Source organism: Narcine bancroftii, chromosome 4, assembly GCF_036971445.1.
Source record: "Narcine bancroftii isolate sNarBan1 chromosome 4, sNarBan1.hap1, whole genome shotgun sequence".
NCBI lineage: Eukaryota > Metazoa > Chordata > Chondrichthyes > Torpediniformes > Narcinidae > Narcine > Narcine bancroftii.
The window spans coordinates 46,304,273-46,327,216 of NC_091472.1; the positions used below are offsets into that span (position 1 = coordinate 46,304,273).

At 38.3% G+C, this 22,944-nt stretch overlaps 1 protein-coding gene across 5 annotated transcripts in view; it reads right to left on the reverse strand.

Moving 5' to 3' along the window:
* The window catches only part of ubr2 (ubiquitin protein ligase E3 component n-recognin 2), a 177,991-nt gene that overhangs the window by 83,718 nt on the left and 71,329 nt on the right, over positions 1-22,944 (reverse strand). For 4 of the 5 annotated variants that reach the window (XM_069931156.1, XM_069931157.1, XM_069931155.1 and 1 more), the window contains exons 12-20: positions 20,477-20,637; positions 17,957-18,056; positions 14,949-15,077; positions 13,797-13,980; positions 13,022-13,083; positions 10,319-10,429; positions 5,002-5,067; positions 2,130-2,252; positions 1,890-1,953 (exon numbers count right to left, since the gene is read on the reverse strand). In XM_069931156.1, the coding sequence (XP_069787257.1) occupies positions 1,890-1,953; positions 2,130-2,252; positions 5,002-5,067; positions 10,319-10,429; positions 13,022-13,083; positions 13,797-13,980; positions 14,949-15,077; positions 17,957-18,056; positions 20,477-20,637 (1,000 nt within the window). The remainder of the gene's footprint in view (positions 1-1,889; positions 1,954-2,129; positions 2,253-5,001; positions 5,068-10,318; positions 10,430-13,021; positions 13,084-13,796; positions 13,981-14,948; positions 15,078-17,956; positions 18,057-20,476; positions 20,638-22,944) is intronic. The other variant, XM_069931158.1, reaches the window with a different exon arrangement.

Below are 22,944 nucleotides of genomic sequence, written 5' to 3' on the forward strand. Positions count from 1 at the left end.
GAGACACAGCAGCTGGAGACCCAGCAAGGATAAAGAAGCAGCTCACCAGAGAAGGATGAAGCTACACAGATACAGAGAAGAGAAGAAAACACAGACATAGATACAGACACAGAAGAAGAGGAAGACCAAGAATTTCAAAGGAAAGAAAAAGGTAAAATAGAAGGACAACATTTAGATAAAGCCTTTTTTGAAGAACAAATGAGGTCATTAAAAGAATGGCTATCATTAGAATTTAGTTCAATCAAAAGGAAAATGAAAAGAGCTGAAGACAAAATGCAAAGCTTATTTCATGACTGAAATAGGGAAAAGAGTAGAAAATGTGGAGGAACGAGAAGCTGCTGTAGAAATGGAGATAAATGATTTAAGAGGGAAGTTGGAAGAGAACAAAAAAAATTTAAAGAGACACAAGATTTATTGTCACAAAAATTGACGTATTGGAAAACTACAGTAGGTGAAACAACATAAAAATAGTGGCCCTGAAAGAAGGCAAAGAAGGGTCAGATATGAAGGAATTTATAAAAGGATGGATCCCTAAGATGCTGGGAACGACAGATTCACATGAAGCACATAGAGCATTAGTACCGAAACCGCCACCGCATCAAAAATTGATATCCATATTGGTAAAACTTCTAAGATATATGACAAGAGAGAACATACTGGAGCAGGCAAGAAAGAAGGTTAGAGAAGACAATAAGCCGTTGGAATATAAAAGACAAAAAATATTTCTTTTACCCGGACATAAGCTTCGAACTTTTAAAGAAGAGGAAGGAATTCAACACGGCAAAAACAATCTTATGGAAGAAAGGTTATAACTTTATATTAAGACATCCAGCAGTACTCAAAGTATTTATTCCTGGGGAACAGAATAGACTGTTGTCGGACCCAAAGAAAGCCCAAGAATTTGCTGAACATTTGCAAGACAGGAGAAGAGAGGAGGAGGAGGAGTGACAAGAAGGAAGACCATCAAGAAAATATACAAAAATATGTAAAAATATAAAGTAAAGATAATGTATATAAAAAGATTTAAAGATGGATAAGGGAAAGAAGGGGAAAAAAGAGCTTTGTTATATGTATAGGAAAATAGTGTTCTCTGGGGGCGCTGGGGAGAATAATGGTCACTGCGAAATCAGTTGACACTTGCGAGTAAGTTCGCAAACCGAATGGAAAGTGGTTGTGGTTGCCGTCAAGGGACAAGAGGCAATCCAAGGAGGGGAGGTTCATTTGGGGTTCAAGGGTTATTGGTTGTGGGGATTGTTGGGGTATTTCATGTCTTAAGTGCATTGTCATATATTGAGATAAAAAAATGCAAATTTAAAAAACAGTAATGGGAAAAAAGGGGATGGAGGTGGTGAAGAGGCAGAAAAGAAGTGAAAATAAAGATATAAGATGGCCACGTTGGACTATATGACTATAAACATTAATGGAATATATAACCAAGTTTAAGTGTATCCCATTGGGGGGGAAAAAAATCACATATAATTTAAAAGACAAAGTTACAATGTTTGAAAAAAACCTGGGAACCATATATGGAACATAAGAGAAAGAGCTGGCCTCGGACCACCACCACCTAAAATGATAAGAAGATAAACGTGATCAGATTTAATGTGTATAAGTAGATGATACGTCTTTTTTTGTTTGTATTCCTTTTGTATAAAGGTATTGTTTTATTGTATTTTATATGTTTAATATTTACTGTTTTTGAAGGGGGGAGGGATGGGGGAAAAAAGAGAAAATGTCACTGTGAATATTTAAAGAGATGCATCTGTAAATCTATTGGTTGATATATGGTTCATAGTGCAATAAATAAAGAATTACAAAAAAAACCTGCAATAACACATTTAACCCTCTGGAAAAGGAATCCAAAAACATGACAAAGGACAAGGCCTTACCAACTACCATCATGATCAGGTGAAGCATTTCCTCTATAAGAATGTTGTTTTGTTGCAAGACATCCTAAAATGCAAAATGAATGTGGAAAAATTTACGGCCTCATTTAAAATTGTCTGCAATTAAATTTAATAATGTAAAATCATCATGAAAATGTGTCACTTTTTTAAAATTGCATTGAATATACAACTTGAGTGAAATAAAACATAATTATTTAGGACTCCATGCTTCTCCTCCTTTACCTTGTTCATTGGCTCAGAACGAAATCTTTTTCCATAGTCAGGATTATTAAATATATGGAAGAGCTCAAATCGACAAAGCATGATCATGAGAAAATGATTTGGATCCATCATAGATGCTCCTGCCTGAAAAACATACATTTTCAAGGTTTTGTAACATTAACTCTGTTCTCAAACCATAATTATTCATACCACTGAAAAACGTGAAAAATGTTGCTTTGCTGTTGTCAATTTGCTGTAGCATCTAGTTCTTTTGGTTCTCTCTTGCATCAGTGTAAAATGGATGCAGGATGATTTGATCAGTTTTCAAGGGTAGATAGAAAGCAATAACTGTTGTTTGACAAATTTATTAGTGGGGACATAACCAGGTTTTTCCTGCAATTAAATTAGGAACCCTTCAACAAGCAAAAAAATGATAAAAGTTTGAAGTGCTGTTCTAAAAACAGCTAATGTAAATATTAAATCTGAGATTGTTCAAATTTTATTAACTGAAAGTTCGGATCAGATGTGAGAAAAATAGATCAGCCATGCATAGTTGCCATTAACTCTTTTGGAATTAAAACACATGGGACACTGTAGATGAGGTAAAAATACAATGCTGGAGAAACTCAGCAGGTTAAACAATGTTCTTTATATAGCAAGATAAAAATAGAGAACCAGCATTTCAGGCTCGAGCTCTTCATCAAGGTACGGGAAAATGTCGGCAGGCATTCGGACAAAAGATAGGTGGAGAAATGTGGACGCAAAGGTAGGATGTGATAGGTGGAGAGGGAGGGAAGGGACAACAGCGATCAAGGGGAGGAGGGATGGCTAGATGAATAGAGGGGGGAGGGGAACTAGAAAGGGAAAGGGAAGGGGAAGACGAGAGAGCAAGTTTGCAGACACGGGAAAAGTGAATGTTAATGCCATCTGGCTGGAGAGTTCCCAGACAGAAAATCAGGTGCTTTGCCAATGATCTTGGTGAGATAGTACATAAGGCCATGGACAGACATGCAAGTATATGAGTGTGATAAATTGATCTCCCAATCTTCACCCAGTCTCTCTGATGTAGAGAAGGCCACAAAGGGAGCACTGGATGCAATAAATCAGTCCTGTGGATAAAAAAAGGCCTGTTTGGGGCCCCGGCCTTTGGTGGGAAGGAGGTGTGGGCAAAAGTGGCCTGTGGCCACAGGGGAAGGTGCCAAGATGGGGCGGGGAGGGATGAATGCATGAGGAAGTCATGGAGGGAGCAGTCCCTATGGAAGGAAGAGAAGAAGGAGAGGGAAAGATGTGTGCTGGAAATTCCAGAGGAGGTTGGTGGGGTGGTAGGTGAGAATAAGGGAGAATTCTATGTTTGTTGTGTCTGGGAGCAGAGGGGGTCAAGGCAGATGAGCAGGAAATGGAGAGGATGCAGATGAGGGCTGAGTTTTGTGGTGGTGGAGGGAAAGCTACATTTGTGGAAGGAGGGAGACATTTTGGAAGATCTGGTCTGGAAGACCTCATCTTGGGAACAGATGTAGCGGAGACGGGAAAATTGAGAGAAGGGGTTAGAATCCTTGCAGGGGACAGGAGTGTAGTCAAAGAAGTTGTGGGAGTTAGTAGGTTTGTAATATATGTTGGTTGAAAGCTTATCTCCCGAGATTTAGACGGAGAGATCCAGGAAGGGGAGAATATTGTCGGAGATAGACCAGGTGAGTTTGAGATCAGGGTGGAAGTTGGCCGCAAAGTGAATGAAGTTGACAAGCTCATCCTGGGTTCATGAGGCAGTCCCAAAGTAGTCATCAATATAAAGAGGAAGAGTTGAGGGATCTTTCCTGTGTAGGTTTGCAGCATGGATTGCTCCACAAACCCCACAAACAGCCAGGTGTAGCTGGGACTCATGCTACCTATAGCTACCCCTTTGATTTGGAGGAAGTGAAATGAGTTAAAGGAGTTGTTTAAAGTGAGGATGTTCTGCCAAGCAGAAGAGAGTGGTGGTAGAGGGTGACTGGTTGGGTCTCTGATCCATAAAAAAAGTGAAGTACTATACAGGTCTTATATGGGATGGAGGTAAAAAGCGATTGGACATCCATTGTGAAGATGAGGCAATCCAGTTCGGGGAATCTGGTGTCACTGAGGAGATGGAGAGGTATTGTGGATGTAGGTGGGGAGGGAAAGGACCAAGAAAGAAAAGTTAGCGTCAAGGTAAGATTAAACTAGTTCGGTGGGGCAAGAGGAAGCAGGAACAATGGTTAGGTTTTTGTATCTTGGGTAGAAGGTAGAAATGAGCAGCGCGGAGATGGGATGCGAGACAATGAGGTTGGCAGCGTGGAAGGGAGGTGACCAGAGGTGATGAGGTTGGAGAGGATGAGAGTGGCTTGATGTGCCATGGTGGGGTCCTTTGGAAGAGGTAGGTAGAAAGAGGTGTCTGAGAGCTGCCGTCTGGTATCAGCAAAGTAGAGGTCAGTGCACCAGACCACAACACCACCACCCTTGTCTGTGGGTTTGATGGTGAGATTGTTGCAATGAGATTGGAGGGCAGAGAATATGAAAAAGGAGTGGTGAAGTTGGAAAGGTTGATGTCTTGACGGCAGTTGGAAATAAAAAGGACCAGAGTAGGCAGCTGGCCAGAAAGAGGAGTCTAGGAGAAGGATGAAGGCTTAAAGCGGGAAAAGATATCTTGGGTCAGGGTGGAGAGTTACGGCCATGGAAGTAAGCCCAGAGGCAGAATGACGGAAGAGTTCGGCCTCTTTGGAATTAATAATTTCAACTAAAATTCCATTTTAAGCTTCAATAAAAACTATAAATGCTGTTAAGCAAGAGTATGGAAAACTTAATTTCAATTGTCATTCAAAATCTGATGTATTTTCTTTGTAGAGTGATATGCCGATACTGCATTCAGCTGAAATGGACTCACCTGGAGCATTATTAAGTCTTTATCATACATTTCAACTCTGCATTTTACATTGTGATAATAGTAGATCTGGCAGGGAAGAAAGTAAAATATTGTCAAGTTTACTAACCTTTGAGAATAAAAGCCATGTTTTATATAATGGACCAATTTTTTTGGTGGAGGGAAGAAAAACTACTTTCTCCTTCATCCATCGACAAAGAAAATATCAATCTCTTTTCTAACAGATAATGTCAACATTTTCTATTACATATTTTGAATATTGCCATATCTATAGTATATTATAGTCAAATTACCTAATAATTATCTCGTGCTGTAATTACAGTATCAAATTAGAATGGAGACAATAGCTTTAAATATGCATATATACAGTACATCTTACTCAAACTGGAAAAAAACAAGAAGCTAAAGAAAGGAAAGACTAAGAAATACAAAGAAAAATAGCAAAGACAGACAAGAAAAACCATACACAATCTAACTTTTTGATGAAAAAGGCACCCAAATTAAAACATCAAAGACAAAAGATAATTCAAACCATTAACATATAAAATCTAGAAATGTTGACTTCAGGTACAGAACTTCCAATTCGACATTAGAAATTTGTAACAAGAAAACCACGATTGCCGAGCAAAAAGCAAGGGAATATCTTTGAAACAGATTGGGGCTAGATTACTGAGTATTTCAAGATATTCTGGAGTAAAATTTATCTTGGCAATGGAAAAAAATAAGCAACAAAATCAAACAACATTGGTAGCAAGTCTATGAGGGTCTTTATCTTTAGAATATGTTGATAAGGGTAATGTGATAACATCTTGTCTACATGGACTTTAAGGCTACAATAGAAAAGGTCCAACATGGGACTTTAGTCCAATTTTGTTTGAAGACGGCATGCAGAGAGTGATGATGAGACCTCGATTATGATCAATAATGCACCACAGGCCACAAACTTGAGACTTATTCTTTTGCGTCCACAGATGCTGCTTTTCTGTTATAAGTTTTTCAATGATTTCTGTGTGCCTTCTTCCCCTGCAATAATTGGGGACTGGGCCAAGCTGAGCAGAACTGGAAGCTCTGACCAGATCTACCGGGACCATTGCCTGAAGAGGGCGCACAAAATCAGTGAACCGGTGCGGACTCGAAAGGCCAACATGGCCTGTTTCCGCTCCGTAAATGGTTATATGGTTATATATGTATATTTGATAACGATCTGGATATGAACGTAGGAAGTATGATTTTAACATTTCTAGATGATGTAGTATTGTTGAAAATAAGGGTAGTCCTTAGTTATAGAACAATATTGTTGAATATGTAAAATGATCAAAGAAATGGCAAATGGAATTAAATCTCAAAATATGAGATGTATTTTAGATCTATACAGTTAATGGTTGAAAAGGAAGTTTTGAGGTAAAGGAGGACCTCTGTGTTTAGTTCAAGGATCGCTGAAGGCAGGAAGTCGATGAGCTGGTTAAGAAGGTATAAATGCTCCCTGCCTTCATTATGTCAGGGCATAGATTACACGAGCTACGAGAGCTGTAAAATTGCAGAAAACATAAGTCACAGAAATGAAGGAGTACCATTTGCAAATACAGGTACTCAATCCTTTATCCAGCTGGTGGGAAGACAAACATGCAGCGCGAGTCGGGTGGGCGGGGAAGAGACGCTAGCACAAGTCAGGCGGGCAAGGGTGGGGGAGACCGGCAGCGCAAGTCAGGCAGGCGAGGAGCCGGCAGCGCAAATCAGGCAGGCGAAGGGGGGGGGGGAGAAAGAGACTGGCAGCACAAGTTGGATGGGCGAGGGAGACCGGCAGCATGAGTCGGGCGGGGGGTGGGGGGTGGGGGGAGACGACATCGCGACTTGGGTGGGTTTAAATCTGGCTTTCCGAAATTCAGAAAAATCCAAAATTTAGAACACACTGTCCCCCGCAAGGGTTCCAAATAAAGGACTGTGTACCTGTATGAGTTTCACACTTTAAGGACAGAATCAGACATTTTGGTGCCCACAACTTGGTGCTGGCCAGGCAACCCCCAGCATTGCAGTATTTCATAAATATGTAAATAATCACTTATTATATATCACATTATACAAATAATCGAACCCTCCCCTGGCAAACATTTTGGGATTTATTGTTATATTTCGGGCTGCTGGCAGGGCTGTCAGTGAAGTCTGGCGGGGCTGAGATCCTTCAAGTTGTTATCTGGTTCTATCTTCAACATTAATATTAAATCTACTTCCTCTTCCAGTTCAGACAGTGTATTTCAGATCAGACTAATTTACCAAGTAAAGAAAATGCTTTTTTTATTACTTTTAATGTGTGTCTCTTGTAAGCAGGGCTGTCACAGGGCAGCCAGTGGGGCTGTCAGTGTGCGGCTGGCAGTGAGTGGAGAGGCGGGCCAAAATATTCTGCGCCAAACTGTGGATACCAAAATGTCCTAGGCCCATTATATGAAGGTTATGATTACACAAGATGAGGTTCAATCACCGGAATGTTCCCTGGGATGAAATGTTTCAAGTACAAGCGAGTGGAAAGGCTAAGTTTGTCTTCTCTAGAATAGGGAAGGATAAATGAGAACTTTATCAAACTGTACAAAACTCTGAGTGGCAAACATCAGAAAGACACGAAGAAACATTTCCCTTTGATTATGTTACACTTGTGATATTGTGAAATTCTGGTTGCCCCACTAGAGGAAGGATGTGGAGGTTTTGTAAAAGGTACATCCTGGAGGTTTATCAGGATGTTGCCTGGTTTAGAAGATATGAGTTAAAGGAAAAGATTGGACAAACTTGGATTGTTTTCTCTGGAGTCTAGATGAAAGAGAGACTTGTAGGTTTATAAAATCATGAGTGCCATTGACAGAGTGGACAGTCAGAATCTTTTTCTCACTATCAAAGCATCACACGTGCATTTGAGGGGAGAGGGAGGAAATTTAAGGAAGATCTGCAGGGTAAATATTTTGCAGTGAGAGTGGTGGGTGCTGGAACAGATTGCCAAGTGTAGTGAAGGAGGCAGATACAATGGTAGCGTTTAAGAGGCTTCTAGCTAGACACATGAATATGAAGGGGATGGAGGAGTATCTATTAAGAGAAATGAACAGCTTTAATTTGAACATCATGTTTTGCACAAACATGTGGGCCAAAAGGCCTGTTCCTGCACTGTACTGTTTTATGCAAGTCCATAAGAGGATGTGGGTAAAAAAAATTTAGAGGGGGTTTTAGGAAGAAGCATTTTACCCAGAGCTGGTTTCAATTATGAACACACTGCCCAAGGAGTCATGGATGTAGAATTAAATATGCACTTGAAATACTGTGGCATGGAAGATTATAGGCAGAGTGGTTTAAATTGGAACTAATGTGCACAGATACTTGTTATCTTAAACAAACAGTGTGATGAAGGGCCTGAATATGTGCTGCAATATCCTATGGTGCTACAGTAGTTAGTAGGAAGAGGATATAAAGTGCAACAAATGTATCCAAAATATGGAAAATGAAGGTCAGGGAAGAGGAAGTAAGCTTTAATAAAATATATACAACTGAGCCCTTTTACTTCTTTCTTATGATATAGGGTTATTGCAGGAAAGTGGTGCCGAGGTAAAATATCAGCCATGACCTTATTGATGGCAAAGCAACCAATGGAAGCCAAATAATCTACTCTTGCATCTATTTCTGTTCTACTGAATGTGTCATTTTATATTTGTCACTTCAATAATAAAGGAAAAAGATTACCAGATTAAGTGCACCATTTATGAGAAAAAAATTCTTGGAAATGTTTTGTATTTGTTTATTTTTAGTCTAAACATAGTTAAGAACAGAGACACAAGAGACTTCGTAGCTTGAATCTGGAGCAAAAGACAAACTACAGATCAAGCAGTATTTTTGGAAGCAAAGGGATAGTCGACATTTCAGGTCAAGACCCTGCAGTCGGATGGAGTGTATAAGGAAGAAAGCCAGGAAATGTAAATGAAAGGAAAGGACAAAGCAGAGGCTGGTAGGTAATAAGTGCAACCAGACAAGGTAGGATGATGGAACCAGGTAGAAGAGGGTAATGTGTCCAGGTAATAAGCGGTGGGAAAGAATGGAAAAGGTGAACAAAGGGAGAGACTCTCTGGATAGGGTGGTGGGAGTGGGAAAGGAAACTCACTCAGGCAACCTGTTTCTCCATGCTCCATGTTCGTTTTCACATGTTTACTAATGGTTTGTAATCAAATACATTTCTATTTTTCATTGTATATGGATGCTTGTTACATGGCCATTATTTATCACTATCTCTAATAGCCCTGGATTGTCTTACAATAGCATTTTAGGTGACAGTTAAAAGTCAACCAGTATGGGTAAAGATGTCTGATTCCTTTTTTTTTACAGAGAATCAATTTTTTAAAACAGCAATTTGATTGTTTCAATTTTATTGTTACTGAAAGTAACATTTTATGCCAGATTTTTTAAATTAAGTGAACAATTCTCAACTACCATTGCGGGTTGTGAACTCGTATCTTCAAACTGTAATTCCATCTCTCATAGATCTGGTGCAGTCTAGTAATTTAATTATGATGCCATCATATGGTTATATACAGATATTTGCATTCATGTGTGCTTGGTCAAACATGAAACACCCTATCGGGCAGCATTTTAAGGGATCTCCCACCACATGAATTGCTAAGGTTAAATAAAGCCTGTCATTACCTCTGTAAAAAACCTTTGGACGAGCAATAAAGGGCCGTCTTTATCCGAAGATTTTAGAAATAACTTCAACCTCATTTCTGCACAGGGAAAATAAGTTATCTGCAATATTGGCAATTTAGTTTTGAAAAGTCTCTGTCATATCAAATGAACTTGCAATTTCTCACCTTTCACTTTACAATTTAATTCAACATTAACATTGCACTGTGATTTTATAGCAATGAAAGTTTCAAATGGGCTGGAATTTAAATTACAAAATTCCAATAAATTTTGAAATGAAGGCTTTTGCTGAAGACTTGGTGTGATTATAACAAAGGTCACTCTAGCAAATGTGATGTGTGAATGGACAACAAATTTGATGCAAGATTATATCATTTCATTCTTCCTTGAGAAAGATTAATTTATTCAAAGATATGAGAAGTTAGTTCCTCTTTGGGTCCTAGAAAGCATCCAAATTTTAAAAAACCTGAGCTAAAATGGACTGTTTGAAATGATATTTGTACTTGTAACCTAATTATAAAGGAATCTAATCAGGTAACTAAAATAACTGAAGTAGATTTTAAGTCTAAAAAAGATAAATATAATTTTTTAATTACCATTTTATCACAAAATATTTTAAACAGTATTAAAATATTATAAAATAATTATTTACCTGATTGACTAAGGAAAATCCATTTCTCCTCCACATTCCAGCATGAACTTGTGCACAAAGTACCATACAGTGAAGAGGATGTTCTATCAGCAATGGTGGACTCAACTCACTCTGGGGAAAATTGAGTTAAAAAATATAGATCAGTACCTGAAGTGTAATCAATTTAGAATTGAAGAGTATGTCTTTATTTTTAACCAGCAGAAATCGGTAGTGTAAAACACATTGAGCAATTGATGTCATCAGAGGATTCCAGAACAGAATTATAGGACATTCAGCTATGAGCATCAACCAGCATCAGAACTTTGCTACCTATGAATGAGGGAGAAGTATGCAAAATAATAGAGCAAATTCGCTCATGTTGCCATGGTACATCATGTCATTCAACTTGAAAGGAGGCAAAGCTTTGTGATAATCCACACAATTTTCTGCAGCTGTGAGCAGCAGTTCCAAAAGTCTGTTTTCAGTTGTGTACTAAGATTAAAGACATATCCACATGGCCAGGAAAAAACCTGGAGTAGATGGGGGAAAACAGATAGACATAAAGAATCAGTAACAAATTTTTTCTGAGACATTTTGAGAGGGTAGGATCAAAATCAAAATGTGGATCTTCACAGATAATAAAAGTGGAATGTACTCAAGTTGTTGGTGATACTTGGCGAAGTGGATAGCCCCATTGCAAGATAATAGAAATAAAGTGAAAAGGAACACTGTTTGGTTTAAAAATTAATAAAACAACATAGAAACTAAATGTAATACTGAAAAATATCATCATTCAATTTAATCAGAAAATGAGTTTTCAAATATTATTTGACAAATATTGCTTATTCAATGAAACATATTCTAAGAACAAAGCAACAGAAATTTAACATTTAGGGTCTCAACTAATCTGGAAAGTAAATGTTAAGCTTTAATTACAAAATTATTGGAGTATAAGAGTAATGAGATTTTTTAATGCTCATCACCCGGAAAAACAAAATCTTTTGGTCTCCTTTCCCAAGGGTTCCAAGGTTACATTTTATACTTTCTTTGGCTTGGCTTCGCGGACGAAGATTTATGGAGGGGGTAAAAAGTCCACGTCAGCTGCAGGCTCGTTTGTGGCTGACAAGTCCGACACGGGACAGGCAGACACGGTTGCAGTGGCTGCAGGGGAAAAATGGTGGGTTGGGGTTGGGTGTTGGGTTTTTCCTCCTTTGCCTTTTGTCAGTGAGGTGGGCTCTGCGGTCTTCTTCAAAGGAGGTTATACAAAGTGCCAAGAAATGGGCATTTTTGGAATGACTCAGTGGGGTCTGGAGGGTGGGGGCGGGAAATACAAGCAATTAATGCTAACGTTAGCCAAGATATTTTTAAATGGCTGGTTGCCCAACTCATTTACTATTTCTCTGGCTTTGCAGCATTTTATTCCATTTATGAATTGTTCACTCAACTTAAACAATTAGCACAACTCATTTGCAACTCAAGTGTTTACAGTTACGAATCAATGAATACAACCAGCGAAGGTTCCCAATTCAAATCAGTTTGTTATTTAAAAAAAGGTAATTAATCTCACAACAGCAGCAGGAGAATATTTTGAATGGAAAAAGCACGTTTGAATTCTGAAGTTCAGGACTGGAAGTCGGTTTAATGTTTAATTCCCAATTTGTTGTCAAAAACACTCCAGGTAAACCAAAAAACCACAGATGCTGAAAATCTGAAATGTAGTAAATGTTCAGGCAGAATGTGTGGAAAGAAAAGCAGAGTTAAAATTTCAGTGTTACAACTGAAATTTGTGCAGAATGCTCCAAGTTCAGAAAGAAGTAGGTTTGAACGCAGAAGAATTAAGATGGACAATGCCATTACAAAAAGTAAGACAACGAAAACCTGTAGACACCGTGGTTGAAGTAAAATCAAAAAATGGCTGGAGAAACTCAGCTGGTCAAACAGTATCCTTTATGTAGCAAAGGTAAAAATACAGAACCGAGGTTTTAGGCTTGACCAGTTTGCGATGAACACTAAAACAAAGGATACACGAGGCCAGAGAAAGAGATTTGGATTTCTAAGGAGAAAATTATTGACTGCTTGCTTGATGAGAACCAGCTAAAAGAGCGGGTGTAGTAGAAAAAGAGCCCTATAAAAGATCAGGCCCGGAACTAATTCAGATAGGAATGAAGAGAAATGAAATGAAGGCTTTTGCTGAAGACTAACTGATCAGGGAGGGGAAGGTCAGAGAAAACAGTTTCTAATGAAAGCTCAGCGACTCCAACCATTGCTTCTCTTTCTGGAGATGGTACCTGTCTGCTGGATACTTTCAGCATTTTCTGCTTTAACCCTCTGTGAAGTTTATACCTGATACTCAGCAGGACAGCATTAAGTGAACATCTATCAAATTCTCCATTTTCCAACCTCACTCTCCAGCACCATGGAAAAACATCCAAAAGGCTAATTATAAATCAAAATTTAATCCAAATCTAGACACTTCAAGATACCTTTATTGTTATGTACTACACTACAAAATGTAATAATACACAGAATTATTTGATTTAAAGAATTCACATGTATTGCATTAACTATTTCTTTTAATTGCTGGATTTGGGATCAACCTCAGATTCAAACATGTATGAGATGATAGATTAGTTCATTGGGTGCTGACTGTGTATTAAAGTCCCAAACTAAGGAACATGAAAATAATTTTAATGTTGGAGTATATATAAAAATAATCATACTCACAAGCGGCAACAATTCTGGAAACCTGTATGCCACTTCTGTTTTGCTTAAGAGCACATGCAATCCTGAAATGAAAAGTGAAACAACCTTGAATTCCAGTTTAATGATTTAAAGTTTTCATTTTGCTTAAAATGCTTCATATTTCACTGAGATTTAGAAACCCTATCCCAATTTGCAATACAAATGATCTCTCAGAAATGTTTCAAATCCAGAAATAGCCTTGTATGATTCCTGCATAAAATATTTGCAATTGCTCTTGGTAGGGTTACACCAGAAATAAATGTGCAACAAGGGTATAATTTAACTTGACATTGATGTGATAAATGACAAAAACACCTCGAAATGATTGCAAGGAAGGATGATATTTGTTGGTTGAAAAAAAAAATTTATTTATTGAAAGGAAAACATGAATTCCTTGACCATCACGATTCTCATCCTGGACATATTAACATCAAACAGTGATTTCCCAGACTATCATCCATCTCAACTCTTGAGGCAGTCTCTTCAAGACTTTCACTCACCCACTGTATTTATCTGCTTCATCCTGCTGGAGAGAAGGGCGCAAAAGGTGCACTGAGGGGCAATAATGGCTTCATTTTTTGAACAGGTTTTTGTTTAAGTGCTCTCCACATAATTAAGGTCACACCCTAGCCCTATTTTCTTCAAAGATGTTTGGCAGGTAATAGAAGGTTATCAACCTGAAGCAGCAATTGTTTTCCCCACAGGTGTTGCCCGACATGTTGACTATTATCAAAAATTTCACAAAATGCATAATTACCTGAAAACAAACGTGAAACTGGCAAATGGATACTGACTTGATTTTGAGATACACGATATTCGATACTATCCAGTGAATGGCCACACATATTCAATGTGATAGGCTGTTCACCATCACAAGGCCCACTTTGACACTGCAATAAAACAATCAAACACTTCCTGTAGGCTTCAATGAGGACCCTTTCCTGGAAGAAAAATAGTAAAAGTTATTTCTAGTGGAACAAAGATCAGTTAGATAGTTCAAACAAATCATGATATTTTACTTTCATTTGTTCAGCAAAAAAAGGTCAATAGCTGAAACTCAAACACAGATTTGGCAAGGAATATAAAATCTCATCAAAAATTAACTTCAGGAGTGATAAGACAATATTTTCAAACAAATTGACTGATCAATAATTGTGAATCTGCAGCAAAAAAACTCTGCCATGCTGGCAAATACATTAGCCTTGAGCATGGTAGCAATGGTTACAAATTGTGACTTGTGCACATATATGGACAGAGATTAATTAGCTTATGTATTAATTGCAAAAAATTGCAGTCTCCCCAACTTCTCAATTCAAAACAAGATAGCATTTTTTTCTCTGGGTGGGGAAAGATGCAATTCAATGGAATAATTATTTTTTAATCATTGAATCAACTTTGTGAAATTTACTAAAACAAAGGACATTAATGTCAACAAAAGATCTGATATGTGCTTTAAGAAAACAGAAAGCTACATGGGAAACCAATCAATTTATGTACTGTAGAAAAGCAATATACAATGGCGGTCAAAAGGCTTGTTTTCAGGGTATTATTTTGAAGCAATTCCAAAGTATTAACCATTTATTAGTTCTCTTAAAACAATTTATCATGTTGAAATGTTTATGTGGGGAAGAAATAAATAAACATTTCCATTGCTAAACATTAAGTGCAGTTTTTAGGTTAAATAATTACACAAACTTGAAATCTAATGCTTATAGCTTGTAACACAACATTTGCATTATGCTAATTAAGGCATTAAAGCATTGTAAAAAATCTAAACAAATGAAATTAACTTTACTACATAGTCCAGTTGCCCATAGTCACAGCAAATTTTGGTTTCAAAATTAAGGCACTCAAGTTATGACTTAATCCTCCTCCCTATCAAAAGAAGTGAATAAAAATGGAGACTTACATCTGAGGCACACCATTCCTGCATCATTGAAATAATGTGCGTGAGCTTCATCTGTAAAGTAAATGCTGCCTCCCACTCGGGTTCCATCTCAATGTGTTGACCTACTTGTCTTGTTACTGGATCCATTCCCTGCAAAGGGAGTGCAAATGATAAAAATCAACAAGTTGAGCTGAATGAACACAAATCAATGCTGAGTTATTTCCGCAAAAAAAAATTCAAAAATATTTAAGAAACATCAAATGGGATTAAAATTTGAAGTGCAATTAATATTTAAGTAGAGGTTTTCCTCAGAATCTTAAATAAAAAACAAAGTGCCCTTATTTTTACTGCCATAAATAGATGATAACAAAACACCCAGAACATTCATAAACTAGGAGTCATAAATGACAACAATAATTTTTACCTTTGATTAGAAAAATACACATTCCTTTTGACCAAGGAATAACAGAAGATATCAACCGATTACCATTGCATGAATCAGAGAATATAAGGTCAATGGCACATTGTATTGCAACATTTCATAACTTTTAACTTGAAGATCTACAATTATTCACAACACTTCTTCACTGCTCCCTACCAAGTAAATTAAACAAAACTATTATACAAACTTTTTCAACCAATGACCTCATCCACTACACATAGAGAACAGAGAGCACCAAGTTCTTTGGAGTCCACCTAACAAGTGATCTTTCGTGGACATCCAAACCTCACTTGTCAGGAAAAAACAACAATGAGTACTTCCTGAGAAGACTGAAGAGGGCAAGGCTAACTGCCACCATCCTGTCAACCTTCTAAATGCTCTCCAGTGAGAGCATCCTGGCACTAGTGTGGTACAGTTGGTATAGAGAATTGGATTGGTGGTCAATCTACAGGACCATAAGAGTGGCAGAGAGGATGAATGGTGTCTCCCTCCCTCCCATCGTCATGATCTACTAGGATTGTTATCAGAAGAGGTTATGCAAAATCGCTGATGACCCCCCCCCCCCCCCGCACACAGCATCTTTCAGCTTCTCCCATTAGGAAAGAGTTACAGGAGTATTAGAGCCAACACCACCAGGCTGAGAAAGTTTCTTCCTGCAGGGAATGAGAATGCTGAACAACCAAAGGAACTGCTCACACTAATCATCCGATACTCAAATATTTACTAAACATTATTTATTTCAAGTATTTATTTTCAAGTATTAGGTGTGTTATATCTGATTGTGTGTCTGCATCATTTGCACTGAGGAGCGGAGAATGCTGCTTCGTCAGGTTATAGGAACGAAGGAAGTAGGAACAGGAGTAGACCAAAAATGGCCCATTGAGCCTGCTCTGCCATTCAATACGATCATGGCTGATCTAATTTATGACCTAATTCCACCTATCTGCCTTCTCCCCATATCCCCTAATTCCTCTATCATGTAAAAATGTATCTAACCGAATTTTAAATATGTTTAATGAGGCAGCCTCAACCACTTCCATGGTTAGAGAATTCCAAACATTCACTACTCTCTGGGAAAAACTATTTTTCCTCATCTCTGTCCTAAATCTACTCCCCCGAATCTTGAGACTCTCGTTTTAGTTTCCCCGGCCAGCTCAAAAAACTTTCCTACATCTATCCTATCCATACCCTTCATAATCCTATATGTTTCTATAAGATCTCCTCTCATTCTTCTGAACTCGAGCGAATACAATCCTAGACGATTTAATCTTTCATCATAAGTCAACCCCTTCATCCCAGGGATCAACCTAGTAAACCTCCTCTGGACCGTCTCCAAAGCCAGTATATTCAGGTGCGGTCTCACCAGTACCTTATACAGTTGCAACATTACCTCCCTACTCCTGAATTCAATTCCTCTAGCGATGAAGGCCAATATTCCATTTGCCTTCTTAATAACCTGCTTAGGTTGTACTTGTTCAATCAGATGACAATAAACTTGACTGGGACCTGCAATTGAAACATTTCAAAACTATGGCAAAATTATCCATCAATTTAAGTTTGAAAGTTTTCTATATTTATGAAAGTAACAGAAAGTTAATATGTTCCAAACACGAAAGAAGCTAGTCTTCAGTCAATTCTATTTACTTCACATGATAAAAAAATTGGCAAAAGGTATTAACAGCAAAGATTCTGGTTCTGAAAATATTCAGTCAATAGTTCTAAGACTCATGTACCAGAACTTGCCTCACTCTTGGTCAAGCTGTTCCAATACAACACTGGCATCTATCTGACAATGTGGAAACTTGTCCAGGTATGTCCTGTCCACAAGATGCTGGACATCAAACTCAATTACCACCCCCGTTTGTTTAGCCTCAGTCATCAGTAAATTGATGGAAAAGATAATTGATGGAAAAGCCTCAGTCAAACTTGCTGAGGAACAATCTGCTCACAGAAGCTCACTTTGAGTGCTGCTAAAGTCACTCAGCTCCTGACCGCATTACAGTCTTGCTCCAAACATGGACAAAAGAGCTCAATTACAAGGTGAAATGAGGATAACTGCCTTTGACAACAACACAACAATTAATAGAGTATGGAATCAAAGAGATCTGGCTAAAATGGAGTCAATGAGAATCAGGAAGAAAACTCTCCACTGGTTGGAATTATACTGAACTCAAAACGAAAATCTTAACTGGCATCCAGCACTGCATGTGCAAATGCTGCATTGTTCAGTGTCTTGCTTGGGATTAAGAAGATTGGAAGAAAAACTTCAAAAGCTTGAATCTGAATTTAGGCCTTGATGCTACTAACTGGCTGAGCTCCTCCAGCATTATGTTTTTGATTCATTAAAATAAAAATTCAGCATTTTGTTCATAAATCAATTGATATTTCCTGATATACAGAAGTTTTTAATTGGTTACTAAATCCTGTGTAATGCCATGCAGTGCTGTGTACCTCTGTATATAATCCAAAATAATGAATTCCACAACCACTGACCATTTGTTTTCCTTTCATTTATACTTTGCATATATACTAATGCGAATAATTTTACATTTCATACTGAGATCAGATGTTAGCATTCTAAACCAACCTGCATGTGTTTTAAAAGTTGTAAAAAGACTTCAAAACCTTCTAGAAATTTCTCTCTGAGCTTGTCCGTCCACTCAGTTAGTCTGCTAACCAACACATACCTATGAAGAAGAACAATGCATTCTAAATAGTACATGATCTCAGAGTTTTTCCATATAGTCACCTCTACTTATTGTATAAACAAAAATGTTCAAATAACACTCAATTGAGTGTCCCATTTTTAGCAATAAGGCCAATTTCATAAGTTACAAATTAAGTAAAGCTTATCAACATTTTCCTTGAAGTCAAAATAAAACAATACACTGGAAATTTGAAAAATGCTGGAAAGCAGGGCAAGAAGTTTTAGTGGAACGTGTTGAGGTTTGGAGTTTACGCCTTTATTGCAGAACATCGCAATTGACATTCCAGTATCACATTTGGAGTGATGTATAAGACACTACCTTCAAGGAAGAGATACAGGAGCTTAAAAACCAGGATTGCCTGGCTGGCAAACAGCTTCTTCCCACAAGTGGTGAGACCATTGAACAATCAAGATTCAATTTATTGTCCCATAATAAAAACAGTGCAATCTTGTACAAAATTTGTTTTCATCTGCTGTCGGGCAGATTCACTATCGGCAGAAATTGTCTGAAGCCCTCTAACAGTCAGAAAAAGAGAAGCAAAAGAGAGTCCCCTCAGAAACACAACATGCCAATGGTTTGCCTCCAGTGCTCCTGCAGCCACACAGAGTCCAGTTCAAACGATCAGTAGCCCGAGCTCCAGATCCAAACCTCCGACAAGATCAAAAACCTTCAGCATTCTCAGCACCTTCTTGCATCCCAGTTTCAATACCTGGTACCCCTTCAGCCAGTCTGAGCCAGTCTCCAGCAGTCCATAGCCCTGTGTGAATCCCTTCACCGCAGTGTTGCTGCCGATCATAGGCGCTGCCATTTCGGGCCCAGACCCCGCGGTTGCAATATTTTTAAATAAAACCACCGTCAGCTCCATTTACAGGTCATTTAAAGTCTGTACGGAGCCCTTGGCAGTTGGACTGGGTGATTGGACCCTATTGGGTGTACTGTGACTCTACTCCTCACTCTCCACAGAGCCACACAAGCAGCAGCTCTGGCAACATTGCCATTTTCCACCAGAACCTGTAAATTATTTTTCTATATACAGTACAGGTACACGATCCTTTATCTGGACAGCTCCAAAATCAGGTAAGTGGGAAGAGAGGCGGCCGGCACTTGGGGAGGCGGCCGAGCGACCGGTGCTTGGGGGAGGCAGCCGAGGGGCCGGCATTTGGGGGAGGTGGTTGGACGGCCAGCGCTAGAGAGAGGCAGCCGGCGCTTGGGGGAGGCGACTGAGGGACTGGCGCTTGGGGGATACGGCCGGGTGACTGGAAGGGAGTGGGGGTGGATACGGCAACACAAATTGGGTGGGCTTTCCAAAATCCAGAAATATCCAAAATTCAGAACACATTGTCCCCCAAGGGTTTCGGATAAAGGATCGTGTCCCTGTACTTATTTTGGATCGCTATGATTAAATGTTGTTTTTGTGTCGGGTGTGCTGCGCACGTGTTTGGGTGTGCGTGTGGTGTACAATCAGATGACAATGAACATGATGCAAACATCAAAAGAGGCCTTCTTTGTTTGATTCATTAAATCCATCGATCATCTGCCTACTTAGAAGGATATATCACACACACACACACATATATATATAAAAAAAAACCATGTAACTATTTTTTAAGATGTGAACTCGATATTTGCACCAAAACGTCACTGATTCAAAACATTAATTCTGTGCATTTCCATAGATGATGCCCGACCTTCCAAATACTTTCAATATTTTGGCTTGACAGATAAAAATTTTATTTGAATTATTTTAATATTTTCAAAGTCACAAATTAAAATATTTCCATCCTTTTGATCACAAAAGAATTTATGTAAAGGTCCTATATTTAACTACATATATATGGTGTATTTAGCCAAAAGAAGATGCAGGCAAATTAGTTTTACCCAATCAATTTGTGGCATTGGTAAGTGGGTGTGAGCATCTGTTCCAAAATGCAAATGGGCTGAAGCTGAAGAATTTCTTAAAGATTAAGCATTAAAAAAATAGCTTAATTGCATTTATATGGCAACTTCTAAAGACTTATCAACACAAACATCAGTTAATAGCCATAGTCAAAGATTAATCGACTTTAACTGCAGTAGTCCTGAGGCTCATGAACGAAATAGAGGTAGATGGAGACAAAGGTGAACAGATGGCAGGTTGGATCTTGATACCTCTTGAAATATACAATTAGACAAGTAAACTAACATTGCAACTGAAAGTCATACCATATGCCAAAAATACTTGTTATCAATGGGCATTTGTACCATTAATGGCGTTTAAGGGTAAAATCAATCCTTATTTTTCATTATATACTAGACCTTCTTTCGTTAAATTCTATGCAATCAGTGAAAATTTAATGGATAAATGGAAAGATTCTCCAAGTTCCCGTGCAAGTTTTTTGTGAAGTACTTGTTGCACTTACTTCAAATCACCAATGAGACTTTGCACTCTCCTGAATTTGAAGGTGGTTGTGTACCTTTCAAACTGAAATCTACCATCAGAATCCCGTTGTCTCATCAAATGATCTATGAAGGTTTGAATGATGGTTGTCATCAGGTTTTCTTCTGTTATCAGCATGCGAGCCTGAAATGCAACAGACTTGCTCATTTTAAAACAGTAATAAGCTTCCAAAAAAAGGAAAAACCACGAATAAGCACGTTAACATATGACAATTACAGCACGGAAACAGGCCATTAGGCCCTTCTAGTCCGCACCGAACCAAACACCCCTCTCTGGTCCCACCTCCCTGCACAATGCCCATAACCCTCCACCTTCTTCTCATCCATATACCGGTCCAATTAAATAATGCAATTGACTCTGCCGCCACTATTTCTCCCGGAAGCTCATTCCACACGGCGACCACTCCCTGAGTAAAGAAGTTCCCCCTCATGTTACCTCTAAACCTCTGCCCCTTAATTCTTAATTCGTGTCCTCTTGTTTTAATCTTTCCTCCTCTTAACGGAAATTGTATAAAATGAATTATGAAATGAAAATACACATGTAAAAGGTTGCAGTATATAATGAAAATACTGAGCTTCTTTCTTCACTGCAAAGTTAAAAACAGAATCATGAAAGATCCTTCACAAAAATTGCAAATGCAAAAGGAAAATACAATATTTAGGGAAATAGATTTGTTGTGTATTATCATAAATAGTCAAGATTTGGAAAACAATCATAATTACGTAACTCACATTTTGAAACTTATGGAGAAAGCAAGATGTAAGGTAAGGGCCCATACAAATAGAAAATCTAAGATCAGGCCAGCTACTCCTGCTTTTGTGCATTAAACTGGAAGTTCAACATGAACACGTCAAGGCAGTGAAGCAATATTTAAGACTGATATTTCAAAAGGGAATAGAGTACAACAGAATTTTAATAGAAGTGGACAAGATAAGCATTTCCCTGAGTTCAATGACCACATGGCGATGAATGATGAAACATTACAATAAAAACTCTCAACGTGCCAAATAGCCCCAACTATCACACAAAAATAAATTTGAGAAATGGTGCATTGGATTAAAAAAAAATGTTAAGCATGTAAAGCAGAGCATAATTTTTTTTCAATTTTGGCAAGATCAACATTTATTACACAGTCCAAATTGTCAGTTTTTGAATTGCTGCATTTATTCTAATCAAAATATTCCAACAATTAAATTGGAGGAAAGAGCAACATTGAAAAGATTGATATATTTATCCACTTTAGGATGATTAGCAAATTAGAGAATATACAGGTAGTATTCCCATAAGCCAGAGCCATTTTCTTACTTGTTGACAAAGGACACAACTTGGAATCCCATTGGAATAGTCCACTGAGTAAATGCGTTGCATTTTTTAGATGATGTGCACTGCAGCAATAATACTGATGGCTGAGGGAATTAATGTTTAAAATGGTTGATGCTTTGTCTGAGATGGGTGTCGAACTCATTGAGTGTTTTTGGAATTGCACTTATCTCGACAAATTCAGATGATTCTATCCCCTTCCATATTTGAGACTTGTAATGGTGTAAAGGCTTTGGATGTCAGGAGGTGAGTCATTCACCATACTCTCTATGTCCTATTCCTATAATGTCAGTAGTTAACATAGTTGGTGTAGTTGAGTTTCTGGTCAACCATGAATATCAGGTCATTGATGATAGGCCCTTCAAATACTGTACCAATGAATATCAAAGATTTAAGGCGAAATTCTTTGTAGTGGGGAGAATAATAATTGGAATTAGTGTAAATCGATGCTCAATTGTGGGTATGGTGTGCAGGACTCTATTAGCTCACACTGCAGTGGTGCAAATGTTAATTGCCACTTTTCAACCCGAAAATTATAAATTGATGGCTTTATTTCATAAGGCTTTGTGAATGGAAGTAAATGTTGTGCAATTTTCAAAGGTCCCACAAATGAGGCAAAAAAAATCCATTAAGTTTGTGATAATGTATTTGGGGGGGGGGGGGGGGGGGCGGTATTATACTGACTGCTTCTCATGTATGGAGTTGCTTGCTATTGGCTATGGTTGTAGAGATGCTCCACTCTACTGGTATGACAGATGGAAATGCTTTCCCACTAGCCAGTTTAGAGTTGGCTGAGAGTCTGTTAATAAAAGCCCTGTATTAGTATAACACCTGTCTGGTTTATGTCTATGGCATTTCAATTTTATTAACAGACTCTCAATTATGGACACTTCCCTGAAACCTGGAAGACTAGAGATAGATCAAGATGCCACCCGAGCTAGAGAAATTTTTCACAAGTGTTTTGAAGCATACGTGCAAGTGAACAATGTTGTGCAAGACGCTGTGAAGATGGACCATTTTGTGGCTCTCCTCGGAGAAGTACCTTGCTCCATGGTTAGGGAGACAGCTGTGGACCAGAATGCACTGAATCTCCTCAGAACCTAATATGAT